Here is a 21250-nt window from a genome sequence, read left to right on the forward strand (position 1 = left end):
GCACGATCTTTCTAAGTCAGAAGTCCCAGTGGTCTTTTATCATTTATTCTTCGAGCATCTGACTGTGTCTCACTTCTTCCATCTTTCCTTTAAAAATTAATCGTTGCTCTTTCAAGCTCTACCCTAAATATCTAAACATTTACCTCAAAGGTTTATGTGTATTCACAAATTCACAATGTCTCAATCTCCTGTGGTATATGCATTCCTAGAGTCTCAATCTTCCACAAAATCACTTCTCATCACATTTATATTTCACTGAACTCACACATTTGTTTTTACATCTCTTCTATTCCAGTCATTTTTGTAGGATTCAAAAAGAATTTTACAGATTGTACAAATTGCTTACTTGTAACAATGTTAATAGGTGCATCCCAGAGGATGTAGTATGTATGCTGAAGCTGCTATAGGCTGAACAAGTAGTTTTGAGATGTTTTTCTCACTTCAACCACGAACCCCTGGCTGCAGGTAATAATATTTCATCTGCTAGAAGGAATGATACAGCTAGCTTTTTAGAAGTAGGAAAAACATCTAGGATACATACATGCTTTTATCTTGAGAGATGGCTACATATTTCCTTCCCGGTACACAACTGGATCTGTTATTGAGCTATTAGACAATAGACAATAGACAATAGACAATAGGCAATAGGTGCAGGAGGAGGCCATTCGGCCCTTCGAGCCAGCACCGCCATTCAATGTGATCATGGCTGATCATTCTCAATCAGTACCCCGTTCCTGCCTTCTCCCCATACCCCCTGACTCCGCTATCCTTAAGAGCTCTATCCAGCTCTCTCTTGAATGCATTCAGAGAATTGGCCTCCACTGCCTTCTGAGGCAGAGAATTCCACAGATTCACAAGTCTCTGACTGAAAAAGCTTTTCCTCATCTCAGTTCTAAATGGCCTACCCCTTATTCTTAAACTGTGGCCCCTTGTTCGGGACTCCCCGAATATCGGGAACATGTTTCCTGCCTCTAGCGTGTCCAATCCCTTAATGATCTTATATGTTTCAATAAGATCCCTTCTCATCCGTCTAAATTCCAGAGTATACAAGGCCAGTCGCTCCAGTCTTTCAACGTACGACAGTCCTGCCATTCCAGGAATTAACCTCGTGAACCTATGCTGCACTCCTTCAATAGCAAGAATGTCCTTCCTCAAGTTTGGAGACCAAAACTGCACACAATACTTCAGGTGTGGTCTCACTAGGGCCCTGTACAACTGCAGAAGGACCTCTTTGCTCCTATACTCAACTCCCCTTGTTATGAAGGCCAACATTCCATTGGCCTTCTTCACTGCCTGCTGTACCTGCATGCTTCCTTTCAGTGACTGATGCACTAGGACACCCAAATCTCGTTGTACCTAACTTGACACCATTCAGATAATAATCTACCTTCCTGTTCTTACCACCAAAGTGGATAACCTCACATTTATCCACATTAAACTGCATCTGCCATGCATCTGCCCACTCACACAACCTGTCCAAGTCACCCTGCAACCTCATAGCATCTTCCTCACAGTTCAAACTGCCACCCAGCTTTGTGTCATCTGCAAATTTGCTAATGTTACTTTTAATCCCTTCATCCAAATCATTAATGTATATTGTAAATAGCTGCAGTCCCAGCACCGAGCCTTGCGATACCCCACTAGTCACTGCCTGTCATTCGGAAAGGGACCCATTTATCCCCACTCTTTGCTTTCTGTCTGCCAACCAATTTTCTATCATATGTCAGTACCCTGCCCCCAATACCATGTGCTCTAATTTTGCCCACTAATCTCCTATGTGGAACCTTGTCGAAGGCTTGTCGGAGCAGAATTAGGCCATTCGGCCCATCAAATCTGTTCCACCATTTAATCATGGTTGATCTATCTTTCCCTCTCAACCCCATTCTCCTGCCTTCTCCCCGTAACTTTTGACACCCTTACTAATCAAGAACCTATCAATCACGATTTAAAAAATAGCCAAAGACTTGGCCTGGACAGTGTCTGTGACAATGAATTCCACAGATTCATCACCCTCTGGCTAAATAAATTCCTCCTCATCGCCTTTCTAAAGGTACGTCCTTTTATTCTGAAGCTATACCCTCTGGTCCTAGACTCTCCCAATAGTGGAAATGTCCTCTCCACATTCACTCTATCCAAGCTTTTCATTATTCGGTAAGTTTCAATGAGGTCCCCCATCATCCATCTAAATTCCAACAAGTACAGGCCCAGAGCCATCAAATGCTCATCATACACTAACCCAATTATCCACAGGATTATTACACCAAGTACGGTCTCACTAACAATTTGTAAATTGATAACATGACATCCCTGCTCCTGTACTCAGTGTGCTGACTGATGAAATGCCAAACGCCTTTGTCAACACTTGCATCTCCTCTCTCTCCATCGCTCCCCCACCCGTGATAATAACAATCATGGATCTGTGGTAGAATAGGATGTAAAAGATCTGTGATTCAATGACAAATTGTCTATTGATTCTCCCAAATTGTGCAACGCATGCAAACTAGTTAAGTTTAGAGCTTACATGGCCTTGTATAAATATTCCTGAATGATGATATTATTCAATAATAGGAGAATGAGTTTTATCTCATTAAAATTTAATTTCCTGATCCCGAATTTAAACTGAAGCCTTTTATTACCTAAATATTAGATCCACTATCTGCCGATTTAAAAATGTGGTTCAACAATTAAATAATGAATCTGGTTTCCAATTTATTCTTTTAATTTGCAAAGTAATAAATAAAATAAACCTCATCTAATCATGGTAAAATTATTCAAATGAGTTACCATCTATCTATATCTATCTATTATATATATATATCTATCTATCTTCTCTATATACTAAAACTCAGATCTTGTATATATATATATAAATCCGTATGTAATTCAAAATATCCATAGCGCCACAATTTGTGCACCATCTTCATCACCACTCTTGTGGCGACTGTTTCCAACAACTTTTATTTAAATTGGTCGTATATTTTTTAAGTTAGAGAGGTTTTAAAGTTAAAACATTTAATTTCTAACCGATTTCTTGAAGGTCTTCAGCGTGTGACGTCACAATGGGACCCGTGCGCCTGTGAGATGAGCTCGTGCTCGCGCCCCCCGTACAATTCATGCAATATATATATAACATGTGGAACTGCAGCCACAACGGTAAACCATAGCGCCACAATTTTAGCGCCACCTTAATCACCACTGTCCTGGCGACTGTTTATAACAAGTTTTATTTAAATTGCTCATATTTTTTTGAGTTAGAGACATTTTAAAGTTTAAAACTTTCATTTCTAAACACATTTTTTCAAAGTGCTGTGCGTCTGACGTCACCAGAGCCTCTTCTCACTCGCACAAACAATATGGAGCCGTTAGCGGAGCCGCCCGCCCGCAATCAGGGGCTCCCCTCTCCCCACTCTCCCACACCCAGGGGACAGTCCTGAGCAGGAGGGAGATGGTCGGACAGTTGGTCCACTCATCCTTCCCTTCCGTCCGTTCAACCCACGGCATCCTCGAGTCCTCCCTCCTGCCCGGGCCCAGCGCCCTGCACCATTGCCGCACACAGGCCGCAGCGGGCAGCTTCTTCTCCTCCTCCTTCAGCGGCCGCTTTCACCCATGGCGGCATCGACGAGGGCCACTGCCACCGACGGCCCCATCGCGACTTCAGAAAGATGGCGGCCGCTCTCCTCCTCCTCCTCCTCACGCTCCGCCATGTTGTGCGCGCCTCAGATATTTGTCCCACAAATATACAATATATTTGTATGTATGTATATCTCGTTGAGAGACATGTGACATGTGGACCTGCAGCCAAAATGGTAAACCATAGCGTCACAATTGTTGCGCCACCTTAGTCATCACTCTCGCGGCGACTCTTTATAACAAGTTTCATTTAAATCGGTCTTATATGTTTTAAGTTAGAGACATTTTAAAGTTCAAAAATCTCATTTCTAAAGACCTTTTTCCAAGGGCTGCCGCTCTCCTCCGCCTCCTCCCGCTCCGCGGTGGGTGCGGGGGGGCAAGGGAGGGGGGAGTAGTGGAGGGTGATGGGGAGTGGGGGGGTGGGGAGGGGGGTGGGGGTGGGGGTGGGGGGGAGTTGAGAGTGGGGGTGGAGGGGAGGGGGGTCGGGGGGGAGTGTTGGGGGGAGGGTGTCGAGGGGCGTGGGGAGTGGGGACGGAGTAGGGGTGGGGTAGGAGGGATGGAGTGGGTGAGTGGAGGGAGGAGGCAGGGGGATAAGGGGGATTGAGTGGAGGGGGGGTCAGGGAGCTAGACCAATACAGGAGAGGCTTTGGGTCCATGGCTCGCTCTGGCTGCAGCGCTGGTGCCACGGGGCCGAGGTAAGTGGCAACTTCTCATCCTTGTCCCCTCTCTACGAGGAATGGGCCCAACGTGTCCACTTGGTCTAGTATCTTATAAATTTGCGGATGACACCAAGCTGGATGGCAGGGTGAGCTGCGAGGAGGATGCTATGAGGCTGCAGGGTGACTTGGATAAGTTGGGTGAGTGGGCAGATGCATGGCAGATGTAGTATAATGTGTATAAAGCAGACAGTGAAGAATGTAAATGGCATGTTGGCCTTCACAGCGAGAGGATTTGAGTATAGGAGCAAAGAGGTCCTACTGCAGTCTTACACAGCCCTGTTGTATTGTGTGAAATTTTGGTCTCCTGATTTGAGGAAGGACATTCTTGCTATTGAGGGAGTGCAGCATAGGATCACCAGATTAATTCCTGGGATGGCACGACTGACATATGAAAGAATGGATCGACTTGGCTTATATTCACTGGAATTTAGTTGGGGATCTTATAGAAACATATAACATTCTTAAGGGATTCAACAGGGGTCACAGTGTAAGAATAAGGGGTAGGCCATTTAGAACTGAGATGAGGAAAAACCTATCCACCCAGAGAGTTGTGAATCTGGAATTCTCTGCCATGCCACAGAAGGCATTGGAGGTCAATTCACTGGATGTATTCAAGAGTTAGATATAGTTCTTCGGGATAACAGAATCAAGGGATATGGGGAAAAAGCAGGAGCGGGGTACAGATTTTAGATGATCATATTGAATGGTGGTGCTGGCTCAAAGGGCCGAATGGCCTACTCCTGCACCTAATTTCTGTGTTTCTAAATTACTTAACCACCAGACTTTTAAAGATGAAAATATGATGTATACAACCCACATATTTCAGTTAGCCATAATTTATAATGGTATTTTTCATTTCTTTAAATCCCTAACAGATCTTAAATGAAGGAGATTTAAATAGTGACGGCATGTTGTCATTTTCAGAATTTGAAAGTGTAATTAACAGACTACCTGACTTTCAAAAGTAAGTTACTGGAATTAATTTAGTTCAAAGAAAGATATTGTCATACGAAATCAAGTACACAGTATTTGCATGTCCTTCAGAAATAATAAATGATCGTTTATTCTCTATTAATTTGATGACAAGATATGTATAAAACAGCACTTTGATACTTGTACCTTTTATGATAGAATTAACGGACAAAAAGTTATTCGTTTGAATTACATTAAATTTGTCCACTGAGAAATGAAAAATTAATTTGATATAGTAACTGAAACACGAACTGAAACACGATTTCATTTGGAGGCTGCTTAGTTGACGAAGAGTCTCGACCCGAAACGTCACCCTTTCCTTCTCTCCTGAGATGCTGCCTGACCCGCTGAGTTACTCCAGCATTTTGTGTCTACCTGCTTAGTTTGATGTATTGGAAACTTCTCATGAGGCTGAAATTTCATTTGGTTAGTACTAATACAATAACCCATGGCTAGTGGAATCACAGTAGAATTTTTATTCCCTTGTTACAAGAAGGTCGCAATTCTTAAATGGCTCCAATGCTTCCAAGTTAAACTGTAAAACTTGAAAGATTAGTGGTAATATTTGGGTGTTATAAAAAGAACTTGCAAAGAACTTGGAGTTCTTTCCCAAACTCATAATTTGATGGTTTACTTTTGAATTCTACATAGTGTTTGTTTTTAGACAAAATGTATTGGCATTAAGTGAACTCCAAGGTGGCTTTAGTTAAGAGGATATTGTCTGAAAAAACAAGGACAATTTCATTTCCTTCCTCAGAAATGCACTATGGATATTTTTTTTTCTGCTACTTCTGGCTGAATGATGGGGAAACAAATTGCTGGTCTGTTTAGTAAACCATTTAAAGTCATTGAGTTATGCAGCACAGAAACATGCTCAATAGCCCAACTTGTCAATGCTGACAAGATGCCCTAGCTACACTAGTCCCACTTGCCCAAGCTTGTCCCATATCCCTCCACACCCTTCCTACCCATGTACCTGTCCAAATGTCTTTTAACTACATCCTCTGGTTCCATATATCCACCACCTTCTGTGTGGAAAAAGTGAACTTGGGTTCCTATTAAATCTTTAATTTATGTCTACTGGTTCTTGATTCCCCTACTCTAGGTAAAAGATTGTCCATTCATCCTATCCATTCCCTTCAAGATTGTATACACCTCTATTTGATTACCCCTTAGCCTCCCGCTCTCCACTAAATAAAGTCCTAGCCTGCCCAACCTCTCCCTATACCACAGGCCCTCGAGTCCAGGCAACATCTATTAGATATTCTCTGCACTCTTTCCAGCTTGCCTTTGCCGCTTGCCATTGTTGAAAGGATTGCCTTCAGCTGACATACATCATCTTTGAGTAGTAGTTAAAGTTATCTGTAAAGTTAAGAAGCCTGTACCATGTTCTCTTGAGGTCAGCATTTCTGTTTTTCCTTTAAGCACATTTTAAATATTTTATGATCAGGAATTTTCATTCACTGTTTGATAACTAGTCTGTTTATTACTTGCACTGCAAATATCTAGTTTATTCAAAATATTACTCGAGATGTAGGCATTTCTGACGAGGCGACTATTATTGTTCACTCCTAATTACCCTTTAACTATAGTCCATGTTTTAAAAAATGTAATAATTAATTTTACTATGAATAAAATAATCTTATTATCCTTAATCCACAAGTTTGAACTCAGACCATCCCAATATCTGGGATTATTCTTTTGAGATCTCAGTTAAATCCTCCAAGATGAAGGTCATATGATTATATGATCATAACCTGTGCAAAAATAGAATAAAGAGCTTAGAACAGTATAGCACATGAATGAGCCCATTGGTCCACAATGTCTATGTGGAACATGATGCCAAGTTGAACAAATCTCCTCTTCCCGTATGTGATCCATATCCCTCCATTCCCTGCATATCTATGTGGCTTTCTGAAAGCTTTTTAAAATGCCAATATTGTAGGCTTTCACTGCCACATCTCGCAGTGTATTCCCAGCACCCGCTACTCAGTGTGTAAATAAAAAATGTGCCCTACATATCTCCACAGCTAGAATATTAGTAACAAATACTATATTAGCCTTCATCAGTCAGAGTATTGAGGATAGAAATTGTGAGGAAATGTTAGTGTTGTACAATACATCGGTTTAGTTACAGTTAGAATAGTTTAGAGATACAGTGCGGAAACAGGCCCTAGGGCCTACCGATCAGTGATCCCTGCATATTAACACTATCCTACACACACTTAGGACAATTTACACTTATACCAAGTCAATTAGCCTACAAACCTATACGTCTTTGGAAAGTGGGAGGAAACCGAAGATTTCGCAGAAAACCCACGCGGTCTCCAGGATAAAGTACAAACTCTGTACAGACAGCACCTGTAGTGGGGATCAAACCTAGGTCTCTGGTAGTGTAAGGTAACAACTCTACCGCTGCGCCACTGTGCCTCCCTGGTGGTGAAGCTACATTTGGAATATTGTGTTCAGTTTTGTTCACCCTGTTATAGGAACGATGTCTGAAGAAGGGTCTCCACCCGAAACATCACCCATTCCTTCTCTCCAGTGATGCTGCCTGTCTCACTGACTTACTCCAGCATTTTGTGTCTTTTGGAAAGATATTGTTAAGCTAGAAAGGGTACAGAGAAAATTTACGAGGATGTCATTAGGACTCAAGGGCCTGAGCTACGGGGAGAGGTTTAGCAGGCGAGGATTTTATTCCTTGGAGTATAGGAGGATGCGGGGTAATCTTATAAAGGTGTATAAGATCATGAGGTGATTTGATTGGGCAAATGCATCGTTTTTTTCCCCAGGGTAGGGGAATCAAGAACTAGATGACATAGGTTTAAGGTAAGGGAAAGATTTAATAGGAACCTGAAAGGCAACTTTTTTATACCAAAGGAGGTGGGTATATGGAACAATCTGCCAGAGAAGGTAGTTGAGTCACAACATTTAAAAGACATTTTGACAGGTACATGGATTGGATAGCTTTAGAAGATATATGCCAAATGTAGGCAGGTGGGACTAGTGTAGATGGGGCATGTTGGTCGGTGTGGGCAAGTTGGGCCGAAGGGCTTGTTTTCACGCTGTATGACTGACTATAACTGTGAGACTAAACGCACTGCAGGTACTGAGAGAACAAACATAAGGAAACTAATTGATACATGGTCACCTCTCTATCTCCCACAGGTATATCTGTTCTTAACAGTATTAGAAAGTATGACTAATGCAAAATTGAAGTCCTATCTCCAGAGCAAAGATATTTCCAATTGTATTGAATGGATTTGTTTAGAAACAGATCCTGATTCTGTGGGAATGCAGAGCATTCCAGGAGCACTGTTTGCAAGAGAAGCAACTTGCTGGTGAAGAGCCATGCATTCCCACTACTATTGGATCCAACCAAAGCTCTTCCATTCTGCTGGGTTCTATCAGTTGGGAATAGTGGCAGACAATTGCAGGGTGGGACAGGTTCCCTGCAAAAAGGCACAATTGGAGATTTTGGAAGCATCTTCAACTATCTGCGAGCATGACTGCTCAATTTGATTCCAAAAGGGTATGTTGGCTACAGAAACATGGTCAAATGAAATATATTACAGAGGTGGGATTATTGTGTTGTTCTGACATCTTGGCATGACTAATAATGAACAACAGAAGTTCTGGTACAATTGAAGTTAATCAAGGTTGTCTATGATATAATTCAAGCAAGTACATCCCTTTGTTTTTTAGATCCTTTACCATCCGGTTCCGTCAATGAAAAACACCAAATAAGAGTGGAAGATGCAAAACCTGAACAGATATTTTCGACATTTAAATTATTCAAGCATCCCATTTAATATTGGTGCAGCACATGGTTTGAATAATGAATTGATTCAGCAAGGCATTCAATTGGGAATGAGAGAAATAGGCACAGATATTTAATGTAATAAATTTTCCAATGAGTGCAACTCATTCTTATTTATGTTTAATGAAATTTGAAAGACATGATGCCTATCTTTTCAATGCAGAGGTAATGGGAATCTTTAATTATTTCTAAATTGTTCTAGGTTAATAAGTGAAAGTGAGGCTAATTTTGTTTGGGTGCCAAAGTTGATCAATTGCTACTGACACCAAAGAAACACACTGTACTCAGATCTAAAAACAGGCTAAAAAATGACAAGGAACAGATATTTAGATAATTTACTGTCAACCAAACACAACATCTTTTTATGTGCTTCCACTGATGCAAATCAGATACTGTAACTCAAACAGATGAAAAATGAGTAAGGCATTTCCTAGAGAAAGACTGAGACATACTACATGCAGACACAGTTCAAAAGACACATAAAAGTGATAAAAAGTTTTGTTTTTTTTGTTTTCAGTACAGTTAAAAACTAATGGGTTTATTATTTTAGAATATCAATAAAATATTACAAGTTGTCTTTAATGAATTATAAATTGAATGGTGTGGGTGATAAAATGTAGGCAAACCGAGCATCCAAACAATGATAATAATACAAGTATTTCTGAAAAAACATGAATTAGATTTTCCAGTTTCAGCATTTGGCATACCGATTTGCAACACCTTGGGTGATGCAAATTAATGGATAAATCATGCAAACCATTATGATCCATTTCTGATTTTCCACCATTTATTATCTTTACTTCCTGCTTTCACTCATAATGATCTGTCAGTTGCATTGCATTGAATTTTCAGCACCACATAGAGCAGCATGGTGGCACAGCGGTAGAGTTGCTGCCTTACAGCGCTTACAGCACTGGAGACCCGGGTTCAATCCCGACTATGGGTACTGTCTGTACAGAGTTTGTAATTTCTCCCCGTGGCCATGTGGGTTTTCTCTGAGATTTTTGGTTTTCTCCCGCACTCCTAAGATGTACAGTTAATTGTAAGTTAATTGGCTTGGTATAAATGTAAAATTGTCACTAGTGTGTAGGATAGTATTAACGTGCAGGGACCATTGGTCAGTGCAGACTCGGTGGGCCGAAGGTCCTGTTACACGCTGTATCTCTAAACTAAACCCAGAAAAGCAAACCAAATAGTTAATTCCCAGATGAATGGAAAAGCAAAGAGGATTTGAAAACCCTTTGAAGATATTATGCACAGTTCTGATCCCCAATTTTAAAAAAGCTATAAAGACTCCTGAGAAAATGAAAAATGGATCAGAAGAATACCACAATGGAGAAAAAATATTTAATAGGAAAACAATTATGAAGCTGTGGTTCTTTTATCTAGAAAAGGGTGGACAAAAAGGATTTGATAGTGGTCTTTAAAATCAAAGATTTTATTGTGGCAGATATAGAAAAGTCCACGGAGAGGAATTCAAATCATATAGCTATTATATGGGTCAACCAATAATAAATCCAATAGCAATTAACTGAAGAAGGGTCTCAACCCAAAACATCACCCATTCCTTCTCTCCAGAGGTGCCGCCTGTCCAGCTGAGTTACTCCAGCTTTTTGTGTCTATGTTCAGCCAATTAACAACCAACTTTCCAATCAACAATCTATAATTCTGAAATTTGCTGCAAATGGTCAAACATTAAACACAGAAATCTACTTAAGTAAAAACTAGAAAGTTCACAATGAAGAAAGGAATGGAAGAATAGTTTGATACAGTCAGATAATGGGAAAATAATCTTACTCATTTTCACTTTTTTTTTCCTGATGTGAATATTGCTGGATATTTCATTGTTGTTCAGTTGCAGTTGAAAACATTGCAGTCTTTCTGAGAGAGAGTTCCAAAATTTAGACTAAGCATGCATTAAGGAATAGCAATATACTCCCAAGTCAGAATGATGTGAAACATAAACTGTGACATAACTTTCACATCGTTTTTAATGTGCCGAGACTGAGGACTGGAAGCAATACTCTGGTAGTTGCCTAACATGAACTTCTTAAAGATTTAGCATAACTTCCCAGCTTTTAGTTTAGAGATACAGCGTGGAAACAGGCCCTCCGGCCCACTGAATCTGTGCCGACCAGCGATCCCCACAGACCAACATAAGCTCACATACACTAGGGTCAATTTACACTTATACCAAGTATACAAACCCAAGCCAATTAACCCTACAAACTTGTATGTCTGGAGTGTGGGAGGAAACTCATGCGTTCACTGGGAGAACATACAAACTGTACAGGCAGCACCCGATCGGGATTGAACCAGGGTCTTTGCCTCTGCAAGCACTGTAAGGCAGTAATTCTACCACAGCACCACAATATTTTATTCTCAATATTTCTATGTATGAAACCCAAGATAACATATGTTTTGCTAATGATTCTCTGAATGTGTCCTGTCCCTTTCAAAAATCTATGTACATGAACCCTCAGGTCCTTCTGTTCCTGTACACTTTTTAGAACTGTTAAATCTGTACTGTTTGCTCCAGTTCCCTGCTTTTATATTCCACCAATCATTTATGTGCTCAGGCTGCTATCCCACTTAAGCAGCTCTTCCACTCACTCCTTTTCCTTCCTGAGAGAAGGGCACTTTATTTTGTAATGTAGTTCACTTTTATCCACACTATACTGCATCTGCCATTCATCTGTCCACTCACCCAACATATCCAAGTCACCCTGCAGCCTCATAGCATCCTCATCGCACCTCACACTGCCACCCAGCTTTGTGTCATCCGTAAACTTAGAGATGTCACATTTAATTCCGAGAGAGAGAGAGAGAGAGAGAGAGAGAGAGAGAGATGGAGATGGAGGGAGGGAGGTGGAGAGAGGGAGGTGGAGAGAGGTGGAGAGAGAGGTGGAGAGGGAGAGAGAGAGGTGGAGAGGGAGAGAGAGAGGAGGGAGGGGGTGGGAGAGGGAGAGGGAGAGAGAGAGGACCTCCTGAGCCCTTCTGCATCTTCATCTTCTGGATGTGAGGCATGGCCTTTGCATTCTTATGCAGGGGCATGCTGGCGAATGAGTGGATTACAATGTAATATCCAATTTTTGGGGGGGAAAACCTGCATTTCATCTTTCATTAAAAACCATAACACTTTCACTAGCAATCAAAACAATATTTAAAGGCTATTTTAAAGTTATTTTGCAATTCAATTTCATTTTAATATGGGTGTAACTAGGTTCAAGAACTAAAGGAGTGAATAAAATATAATCTGGGTAAAAAAAATCACAAACATTGGTGATCAGTCATGATTACTAAAATTGAAGAAGTGTAAGAAAATAACTGCAGATGCTGGTACAAATCGAAGGTATTTATTTCACAAAATACTGGAGTAACTCAGCAGGTCAGGCAGCATCTCAGGAGAGAAGGAATGGGTGACGTTTCGGCTCGAGATCCTTCTTCAGACTGAACTAAATTGAAGAATGTAAGTTGAAAATTATTGATGAGTTATTTCAGAATTCAAGGGTTGACACTGTCTTGGACAATAAACACTGAACACGGCACTGTAGAGTTAATATAAACTATAGAAATAATACACTTAACATGTTTTCAAACATAGATCACTCCAGCGGTTATCTATGAAATCGGACACGATCGATTGACCTGTGTCTCTTGGTTTGCAAAACATAATTGATTTCTTGCTGGTCATGTTTACAACTACAAAAAAAATCTAAATATTTCATTAATATTTGGTTAAATTGCAGATTGTAAGTAACCAAACTTCATGCTTATTGAAGGAAAGTGAATTACATTCATAAATGTTAAAATAAGTCACATGTTGTATATGTTTCTTTCTGTTTCTGTTTTCTGCTGCCTGAAAGGTTTCATCTCAGTACCCCACTATCTGCATTTTATGTCCACTTTAAATGTAATCAGTGCAGACACATTAATAGCATCAATAAATAGCTTATCAGCCTGAGGGCTTCTTCCAATAGTGCTGCAGTTTCGCGGAACACCTTTGCTTAGCCCACCTAAACCAATCTGATCTCCCAGTTGTTGAACACTTTAATTCGCCTTCCCATTCCTACACAGATCTTTCTGTCCTCGGTCTCCTCCATTGTCAGAGTGAGGCTAAACGCAAACTGGAGGTACAGTATCTCATATTTTGCTTGGGCAGCTTACAGGCCAGTGGTATATTGATTTCACTCACTTCAGGTAGCCCCGGCATTCCTTCTCTATCTCTCCCCCACCCAAGTCGCACTAGCTTCTCATTTTCATCCTATAAACAGCTTACAATGGCCTGTTTCCTTTATCTTCGTTGCTTTTTTGCATATCTTTCATTCATTGCTCTTTATCTCTCCACATCACAGTTTATATCTCTCGTTTCCTTTACCTCTAACCAGTCTGAAGAAGGGTCTCGACCCAAAACGGCATCCATTACCTCTCCAGAGATGCTGCCTGAGTTAACCAGTTTTGTGTCTATCTACAGTAGTTACGTAGGAAAATGACTGCAGATGCTGGTACAAATCCAAGGTATAACAAAATGCTGGAGTAACTCAGCGGGTCAGGCAGTATCTCAGCATTCTTTAGGAAATGGGGCTTCCCCTCTTCTATTATAGATGAGGCTCTCACTAGGGCCTCCTCTATATCCCGCAGCTCCTTTCTCGCTCCCCCACCCCCATTCGTAACAAGGGCAGAGTCCCCCTTGTCCTCACCTTCCACCACATCAGCCAGCGTATACAGCAAATTATCCTCCAGCATTTCCGTCATCTCCAACGGGATCCCACCACTGGCCACGTCTTCCCATCTCCTTCCCTTTCTGCTTTCCGCAGAGACCGTTCCCTCCGTAACTCCCTGATCCACTCGCCCCTTCCTACCCAAAGCGCCCCCTCCCCAGGCACTTTCCCCTGCAACCGCGGGAGATGCAACACCTGTCCCTTTACCTCCCCCCTCAACTCCATCCCAGGACCCAAACAGTCTTTCCAGGCGAGGCAGAGGTTCACCTGCACCTCCTCCAACCTCATCTATTGTATCCGCTTTTCCAGATGTCAACGTCTACATCGGCGAGACCAAACGCAGGCTCGGCGATCGTTTCGCTCAACACCTTTGCTCAGTCCGCCTTAACCAACCTGATCTCCCAGTGACTGAGCATTTTAACTCCCCCTCCTACTCCCAGTCTGACCTTTCTGTCATGGGTCTCCTCCAGTGTCATAGTGAGGCCCACCGCAAATTGGAGGAACAGCACCTCATATTTCACTTGGGCAGCTTACAGCCCAGTGGTATGAACATTGACTTCTCTAACTTTAGATAGCTCCTCTGTCCCTCTCTTCCCCTCCCCCTTCCCAGTCCTCCCACTGTCTTCCTGTCTCATTTCTTTGTCCTGCCCCCCCCCCCCCCCACATCAGTCTGAAGAAGGGTCTCGACCTTAAACCTTACCCATTCCTTCTCTCCAGAGATGCTGCCTGACCCGCTGACTTACTCCAGTATTTTGTGATACCTTCCAGTAGTTATGGGTAAGTTCTGAGTTCCAGACATTGTGAAATCAATTTCTGATCGATCGATCATTCAAAGATTATTAATTTCTGAATTGGACCGTTGAAGTTTGGATGACGGTGCACTTAAGCACATAATTATAGTGTACTGAGCAACAGGTATTGTGCTGTTTGCGACCTTAATGTTTAAGAGTCAAGAGAGTTTTATTCTCATATGTACCGAAACGGAACAATGAAATTCTAACTTGCAGCAGCACATCAGGTTTGTAAACATGATACTCAACAAATAATATAATAAACAAATATTAAAATGTTCAATATTGAAATAAAAACAATCTGCGCAAAAAAACGCCGAAGTCCCTAGCGCAGCAGAAACCGACACTGTGTTTGTTTTGAATCTATTTTCTCTTGCAAACCACGGATTATTTTGCCAAATTCAAAGACTCACAGTGAACACGAAATGTCGGGTCGTGGGTGTGATTACATGCATTTCACCGAGATGGTCCTTCAGCTTACATTTAATAAAATGCACGAACTACCAACCAACGACGAGTTGATGGTGCCTTTGAGGCTGAGTGAAGAATCTCTGCGAGCAGAGGTGGGTGGCGGCGGGTGATGATGGGGTCATATGAATTGTGCGGTTAAACATGGACAACGGCGATCGATATCCAAATAAACGGAGAGGACGCAGTAAAGAACGGGATTGAGCTGGGGAGAGGATACCGAAGTGAAAAAAGTTGACGTTTGCAGGCCGAGAAGGAATGAAACCGTGGGGATGGGTGACTGGAATGTGCTCGGAAGCATTTTGGAAGAAGTGCACGTCCCCTCAACGATCGCGGGGAAGATCTGGTTAACAATCTTGTTCGTTTTCAGGATGTTGGTCCTTGGGGTGGCCGCCGAAGATGCCTGGGTTGACGGGCAGGCTGTTCATCTGCAACACGGAGCAATCGGGCTGCAGAAGCGTCTGCTACGACAAGGCTTTCCCGATCTCCAGCATCAGGTACTGACTGGGTCCTGCAGGTGATCTTCGTGTCTTCTCCCTTCTTTGGTTTACATGGGACATGCACTCCCCCGGCTGGGAGCCTTGGAGAAAGAAATGCATTTTGTATCTATCTTTGGTTTAAACCAGCATCAGCAGTTCCTTCATACACATATGGAAAGAGAAACTGAGGTAACGTTTCAGTTAGAAAATCCTTCAACGGGGTTCTATGGATATTCAGGGAATGAAGGGATATAGATTATGGGTAGTGAATCCATAAGAAATGGTCTTGGCATCATGTTCCATCGTGGCATTGTGGGCCGAAGTGCTTTTTGGTGCTATACAGATCTATGTGCCATGTTCCTCATAAGCATTCAGGTGAAGAAAAACAACATTCTAATTTATCTAGGCCACGGTGGTCCCAGGCAAAAATCAAATCCGTCGCCAATGCATCTGAACTATTCTTCCTCTTTTAATGAAATTTAAAATCGGGTTAAAGTTAGGGGCAGTATGCTAAAAGGAAAGTTGAATACTGTGCCACTGCCCACATACTACATGTTCAGGGACCAGGACCTCAGCCGTGACCTCCCCAAGTGCTAACAGTGTGCTGACATTTGCGGGTTGTGCACAATAGCTAGAAATTAATACTTTCAGGAGAGGAAGAACGCGAAGGGTTGAAATAAACAGAGGAATGGAATGAGTAGGGGGGGGGGGGGGGTGGTGAAATTAACAGACTGGGTACTGCAACATAGACTTCTTAATATCAATATTTAACTTTGTTTTCCAAAGTATTAGATGTTAAGTATAAGAATAATCAGTCTACATAGACTTCACTTCTCATCGGCAGACATAGCAGACTGCAGGCTGCAGATACTGGAATCTGGAGTAACAACAAAGTGCTGGAACGCAGCAGGTTAGGCGGTACAGAACTGTATCTGCGGAGAGAATAGGCAGGCGACGTTTCTGGTGGAGACTCCATCAGAGTCGCGCTGTGTTCCTCCAGCACTTTGTTTTGTTTTACTTCGAATACGCAGTTAGATAAATACCGCATATGGGAGAAGGAAGTGCAGATGGTGGTTTATACTGAAGATAGACACAAAATGTTGGAGTACTCAGCGGGTCAGGCAGCACCTCCGGAGAAAAGAAATAGGTGACATTGCGGGTCGAGACCCTTCATCATACACAAATATAGCACACGTGTTGATTCCAAATACAGCAATTTATATTTACTTTTATAATTTACTATTTTTTTAAATGTAATTGATAATCCAGTTATTTACTATGTACAGCAAAAAAAATAATTATTTAGTCAACATTAAAGAATAAATTGCAGCTTCAGAGCCTTTTTCTACAAGAGAGACAAGAAGTGGAAGCAGGTCTTTGTACCTGCTCCACTACTCATTGTCATGGTTGATCTTTTAGCTCAGAGCTACCCACCTATCACTGAACCCCATATATCTTCTAGCTCATAATATATATATATGTAAGGGGTTTTCTGCGCCGAGCTTTCGCCCGACCTAAGGTCCCCGTGCCTTGCTCTGATCCCTTGACCAGGCCGCGCACACTGGTTCCCCGTGAGTGGTTCGACCCACTCACCCCCTACGGTTCTAGACACTGGACTTAGATGCAGGAGCGTTGATAGTGCAGAAAAACTCAACCAGACCAGATTTGAAGACCAGGGTTTAAATGGAAAAGGCTTTTATTGATCGCTTGGGACTATTGTACATGAATGCTCTTCACAGTTCTATAAGACATATCTATGACACATACCGAATTACATGAATACTTTTGACTATGAATCATAAAACGTACAGTTCTACAAGACATATACATGAATACTTTTGACTATGAATCATAAAACGTACAGTTCTACAAGACATATACATGAATACTTTTGACTATGAATCATAAAACGTACAGTTCTACAAGACATATACATGAATACTTTTGACTATGAATCATAAAACGTACAGTTCTACAAGACATATACATGAATACTTTTGACTCTGAATTCTAAAACGTACAATTCTACAAGACATATACACGACTGTAAGATGGGGAACGTACGACACATCGCAAAATTGGCCAACACATATTTACTTATACACCCACGTTAATTAAACCACCCTCCCCTCTACACTAAACTATGTCCAGGATGTGCAGGATCGGGGTACATGCTCACCATGGGGCTATTACTGGGGTTACTGGCTGTTCGTGCTGCTTCTCCGCTGTTCTCCGTGAGGGTCGTGCTTGTTCCGTGAGTTTCTTCCTTCCGTTCTTCTCGGTGAGTCCCCGTTCTCCGTGCCGTTTGTTGCCTCCTCTGACTTCTGTCATGCATCCGTTTGACTTGCACGAGTTTAAAACCCAAAAGTCGTGGCCAGTTATACTAATTCTGACCCGTCCTATCTCCCGCCAGATCTCGGGATCTCTTTGTTTCAAAGATGGGTATTTGAGTTTTCTCTCTGTTCTGCGTTATGTCCGGGGGTACCGGTGATGGCTAGACGGTCTGTTAATCTGTTTCTCGTTGAGAGGTGATGGGTTTAACTGGTTTCCCATCACCTGCCAGGTAGGTTTCTATGGACTATTGTGCCCCCTTAACGAGATTAACTGTGTAGATCGGCTTGGGGCATTGTGAGTATGCTGATGTCAGCGCCCCAGTGTCTGGACTTCGACCTGGTTTCGCAGGTTTCTGCATGGCCAATATCCATCCATTGTTCTGGCTGTGACTTTGCAGAAACCTAGAGACTGGGCTGTGGGGTTTTTGCTTTTGTGGCTGGTCACGAGGTCCCGTGGCCATCTTGGGACCCACGGATTGTGACATCTCTTGTTAACACACTGACCGCAGCCTTTCTCCGCTATCAGCCCCAGTCCCGTATAAAATGTCCAAACTGCAGCACTTTGGTTTGGTGTTGATTGCAGAATGAGGGAAAACTTCTCAAATCTTACAATAAAATGCAATTTCGCTACAAAAATTAATGGTAACTGATTCTCCACACTTTTCTAGGGTGGAGGATTCTGAAGATTTACTATCTGGGCAAAGAAATATATTCTCATTGCAGTCCAAAATATCCAATGAGAATGTAACGCTGGTGCTAAGCAACTGAGGTGGGGAAATATACCTACATCCACCTCTTCAGGCTCCTTAACAATTTTGTACATTTCAATGAAGATCACATATCATCCTTATAAACTCAATAGAATATACACCCAATCTGTTTAATCCTCCCTGACAAGACAAACACCTGCAACGCAGAAATTAATCTGGTGAACTTTACTTGCAGTCTCTATTATTGCAAGTACACCTTTCCATAGGCGGGGAATCCAGGCCTGCAGATAATATTCCATGAACAGCCATAGCCTATGTAATTGCAGTAAAATATCTTTACTATTGTTCTCAAATCCCTTTTTCAATAAAGGTCAACATGCCACCTGCATTCCTAATTGCCACGGCCACATACAAGGTTATATCAAGGTTATATCATTCTGAACACCAATATATTTGAGCTTCTGCGTTAAAAAGTATTCTGCCTTTCCTTTCTTTCTACCAAAGTGGATGTTCTCACAATAGTTCTTATAATATTCTATCTGTAGTTCCTCATTCCTCATTCATTCTTTTATTCTGTCTATACCCCCTTGAAGCTTCTTCATAACTTATATAAAATCCACATTTATAACTTAAAAGCCACACATATCAATCGTTATATCTTCGCAGACCCAGATATGTTACACTTGGTTCCTTCATCAAAATCATTGACTGAGGCTATAAACAGCTGAGATCTAGACACCGATCTCAATTAGTCACAGCCTCCCAATCATTAGAAGGTCAGTTTCTGCCTACGCTCTGTCTTCATGTTGAATGCTCAGTCCGAGTCAGTGTATCATCCCCAATTCCAAGAGCTCTATTTTTGATAAATAATCTCTTTGGTGATTCTTTATCGACAGTCTTCTGAAAATTGAAATACTCCACATTCACTCTGATAATCAAGACCTCAAAAAACTTTTATCAAATTTATCAAACATGATTCCCCTTTCATAAATCCTTGCCAACTTTGCAAAATTTTATTTTTCAAGCATCAGTGTGTGCTTATTAAAAGGTTCTAGCATTTTCCTGTGGTTGATGTCAAGCCATTTGGTCTGCAGTTTTTACCTGTTGCCCCACTCTCCCTTTTCTTCCAATCTGTGATTCTGGAACCTGTAGGATTTTCGAAGATGACCACGGCTATTTTCTCCATTGCCACCTTTTCAAAACTTATCATGCAAAGTCATGCAAAGCCTTGGCACTGGTTCCAGAATTGATTGTCTTTCTGTTTCATTAATTTTGCCAATACCTTTCTTTCATAATGCTAATGTCTATCAGCTACTCATTTACTGCAGACTCATAGCAGATTTTCAGAGCAGTAAAGACATGAAATATTTGTTTTTTTTGCTCTTTCCTTTTTGTCATTTTATCTCATATCTTAGTCTGCAAGGAACACCTTTTTACATTTCCATAGACGCTTTTATAATCTTATTTTATATCTTAATTTTTATTCAATCCTCTCTCCGCTGCTGAATTCTGAAATCTTCTCATTATTCATTCTAACTGCTCTCTGTGGCATCCTTGGATTTATGATCAATAAGCTTTTTCCATGGTCTAATAACTTCTCTTGGTCGGCCTATTAGGCCACTTTTCCTGTATGGGTTTTGTACTTCAAAGAGAAATATATATTTGTTATAAACTACGTATTAATTATTTAGTTCAACTATGGATTAATTGTTTCTGTGTTAATCATTGCTTGCCTACTCTAATTACTTCGAATGTAGTTTCACAACCTATCTCAGTAAACTCATGCTTCATATCTTTGTAACTTGCCTTGTTTAGATTTAAGAACCTGGTTTCAAGTTGAACAAAATCACTAACTTTTTGTACAAACTGTTGTCGTGTTTTGATCATCCTTCCTTCACAATCACTTAACGACCACATTATTAGTTAATCTCCTTCTCTTTGCACAATACAATAACCGATTTGCCATAACTATTTCCCTTATTCGTCCCTCAACATACTGATCTAGAAAATCATCGACTGTACCCATGAATTCATCCTTTATACTTTTACTGTTAATTTGGCTTCTCCAGTGCATATGTAGATTAAATCCCCGAAGGTTATTCTATCACCCTGATTAGATGCACCACTAACTTCTTGTTCAGTCTGATGAAGGATTTCAACCCGAAACATGTCTGTCCATTCCCTCCATAGATGCTACCTGACCTGCTGTAATTTCAGGCCTATGGATTAAGAGCAGGGGAGTATTTCCATTTTAAAAAATGTATTGAAGAAATTTATGGAAACATGTAGTCTTAATATTTTTTTTCTTTTGCCTTCCATCATGAAAAAGTCAAGAGATTCATCACAAAAGAAACATGCTGTCATTTATATGAGTGATCAAAGGGCCTTCAGAATACAAGGTTACAAACAGAAGCAGAGGTAAAGATGTTGTGCAAATGCTGAGTCATAAATGCTTTCATGATAATCTCTTAATATTACAAATTTCCTTACAGTGTTTAATGGTATGAATTTTATAAGATTCATACCATGTTCTCGTCTTTAACTCTGTTCAGCTAAATCTATTTTATGTCTTAATGATGAAGTAACAAATTGCTTGAAGCGCTTGAC

At 41.3% G+C, this 21250-nt stretch overlaps 1 protein-coding gene across 3 annotated transcripts in view; it reads left to right on the forward strand.

Moving 5' to 3' along the window:
* Positions 1 to 21250, forward strand: part of LOC144593702 (uncharacterized) — a 52801-nt gene that overhangs the window by 22898 nt on the left and 8653 nt on the right. For 2 of the 3 annotated variants that reach the window (XM_078399660.1, XM_078399662.1), the window contains one exon: positions 20973 to 21061. In XM_078399660.1, the coding sequence (XP_078255786.1) occupies positions 20973 to 21061 (89 nt within the window). Of the gene's footprint in view, positions 1 to 15251; positions 15619 to 20972; positions 21062 to 21250 lie in introns of those variants that run through there. The other variant, XM_078399661.1, reaches the window with a different exon arrangement.

This window comes from Rhinoraja longicauda, chromosome 5 (genome assembly GCF_053455715.1).
Source record: "Rhinoraja longicauda isolate Sanriku21f chromosome 5, sRhiLon1.1, whole genome shotgun sequence".
In the NCBI taxonomy this organism is placed as follows: domain Eukaryota; kingdom Metazoa; phylum Chordata; class Chondrichthyes; order Rajiformes; family Arhynchobatidae; genus Rhinoraja; species Rhinoraja longicauda.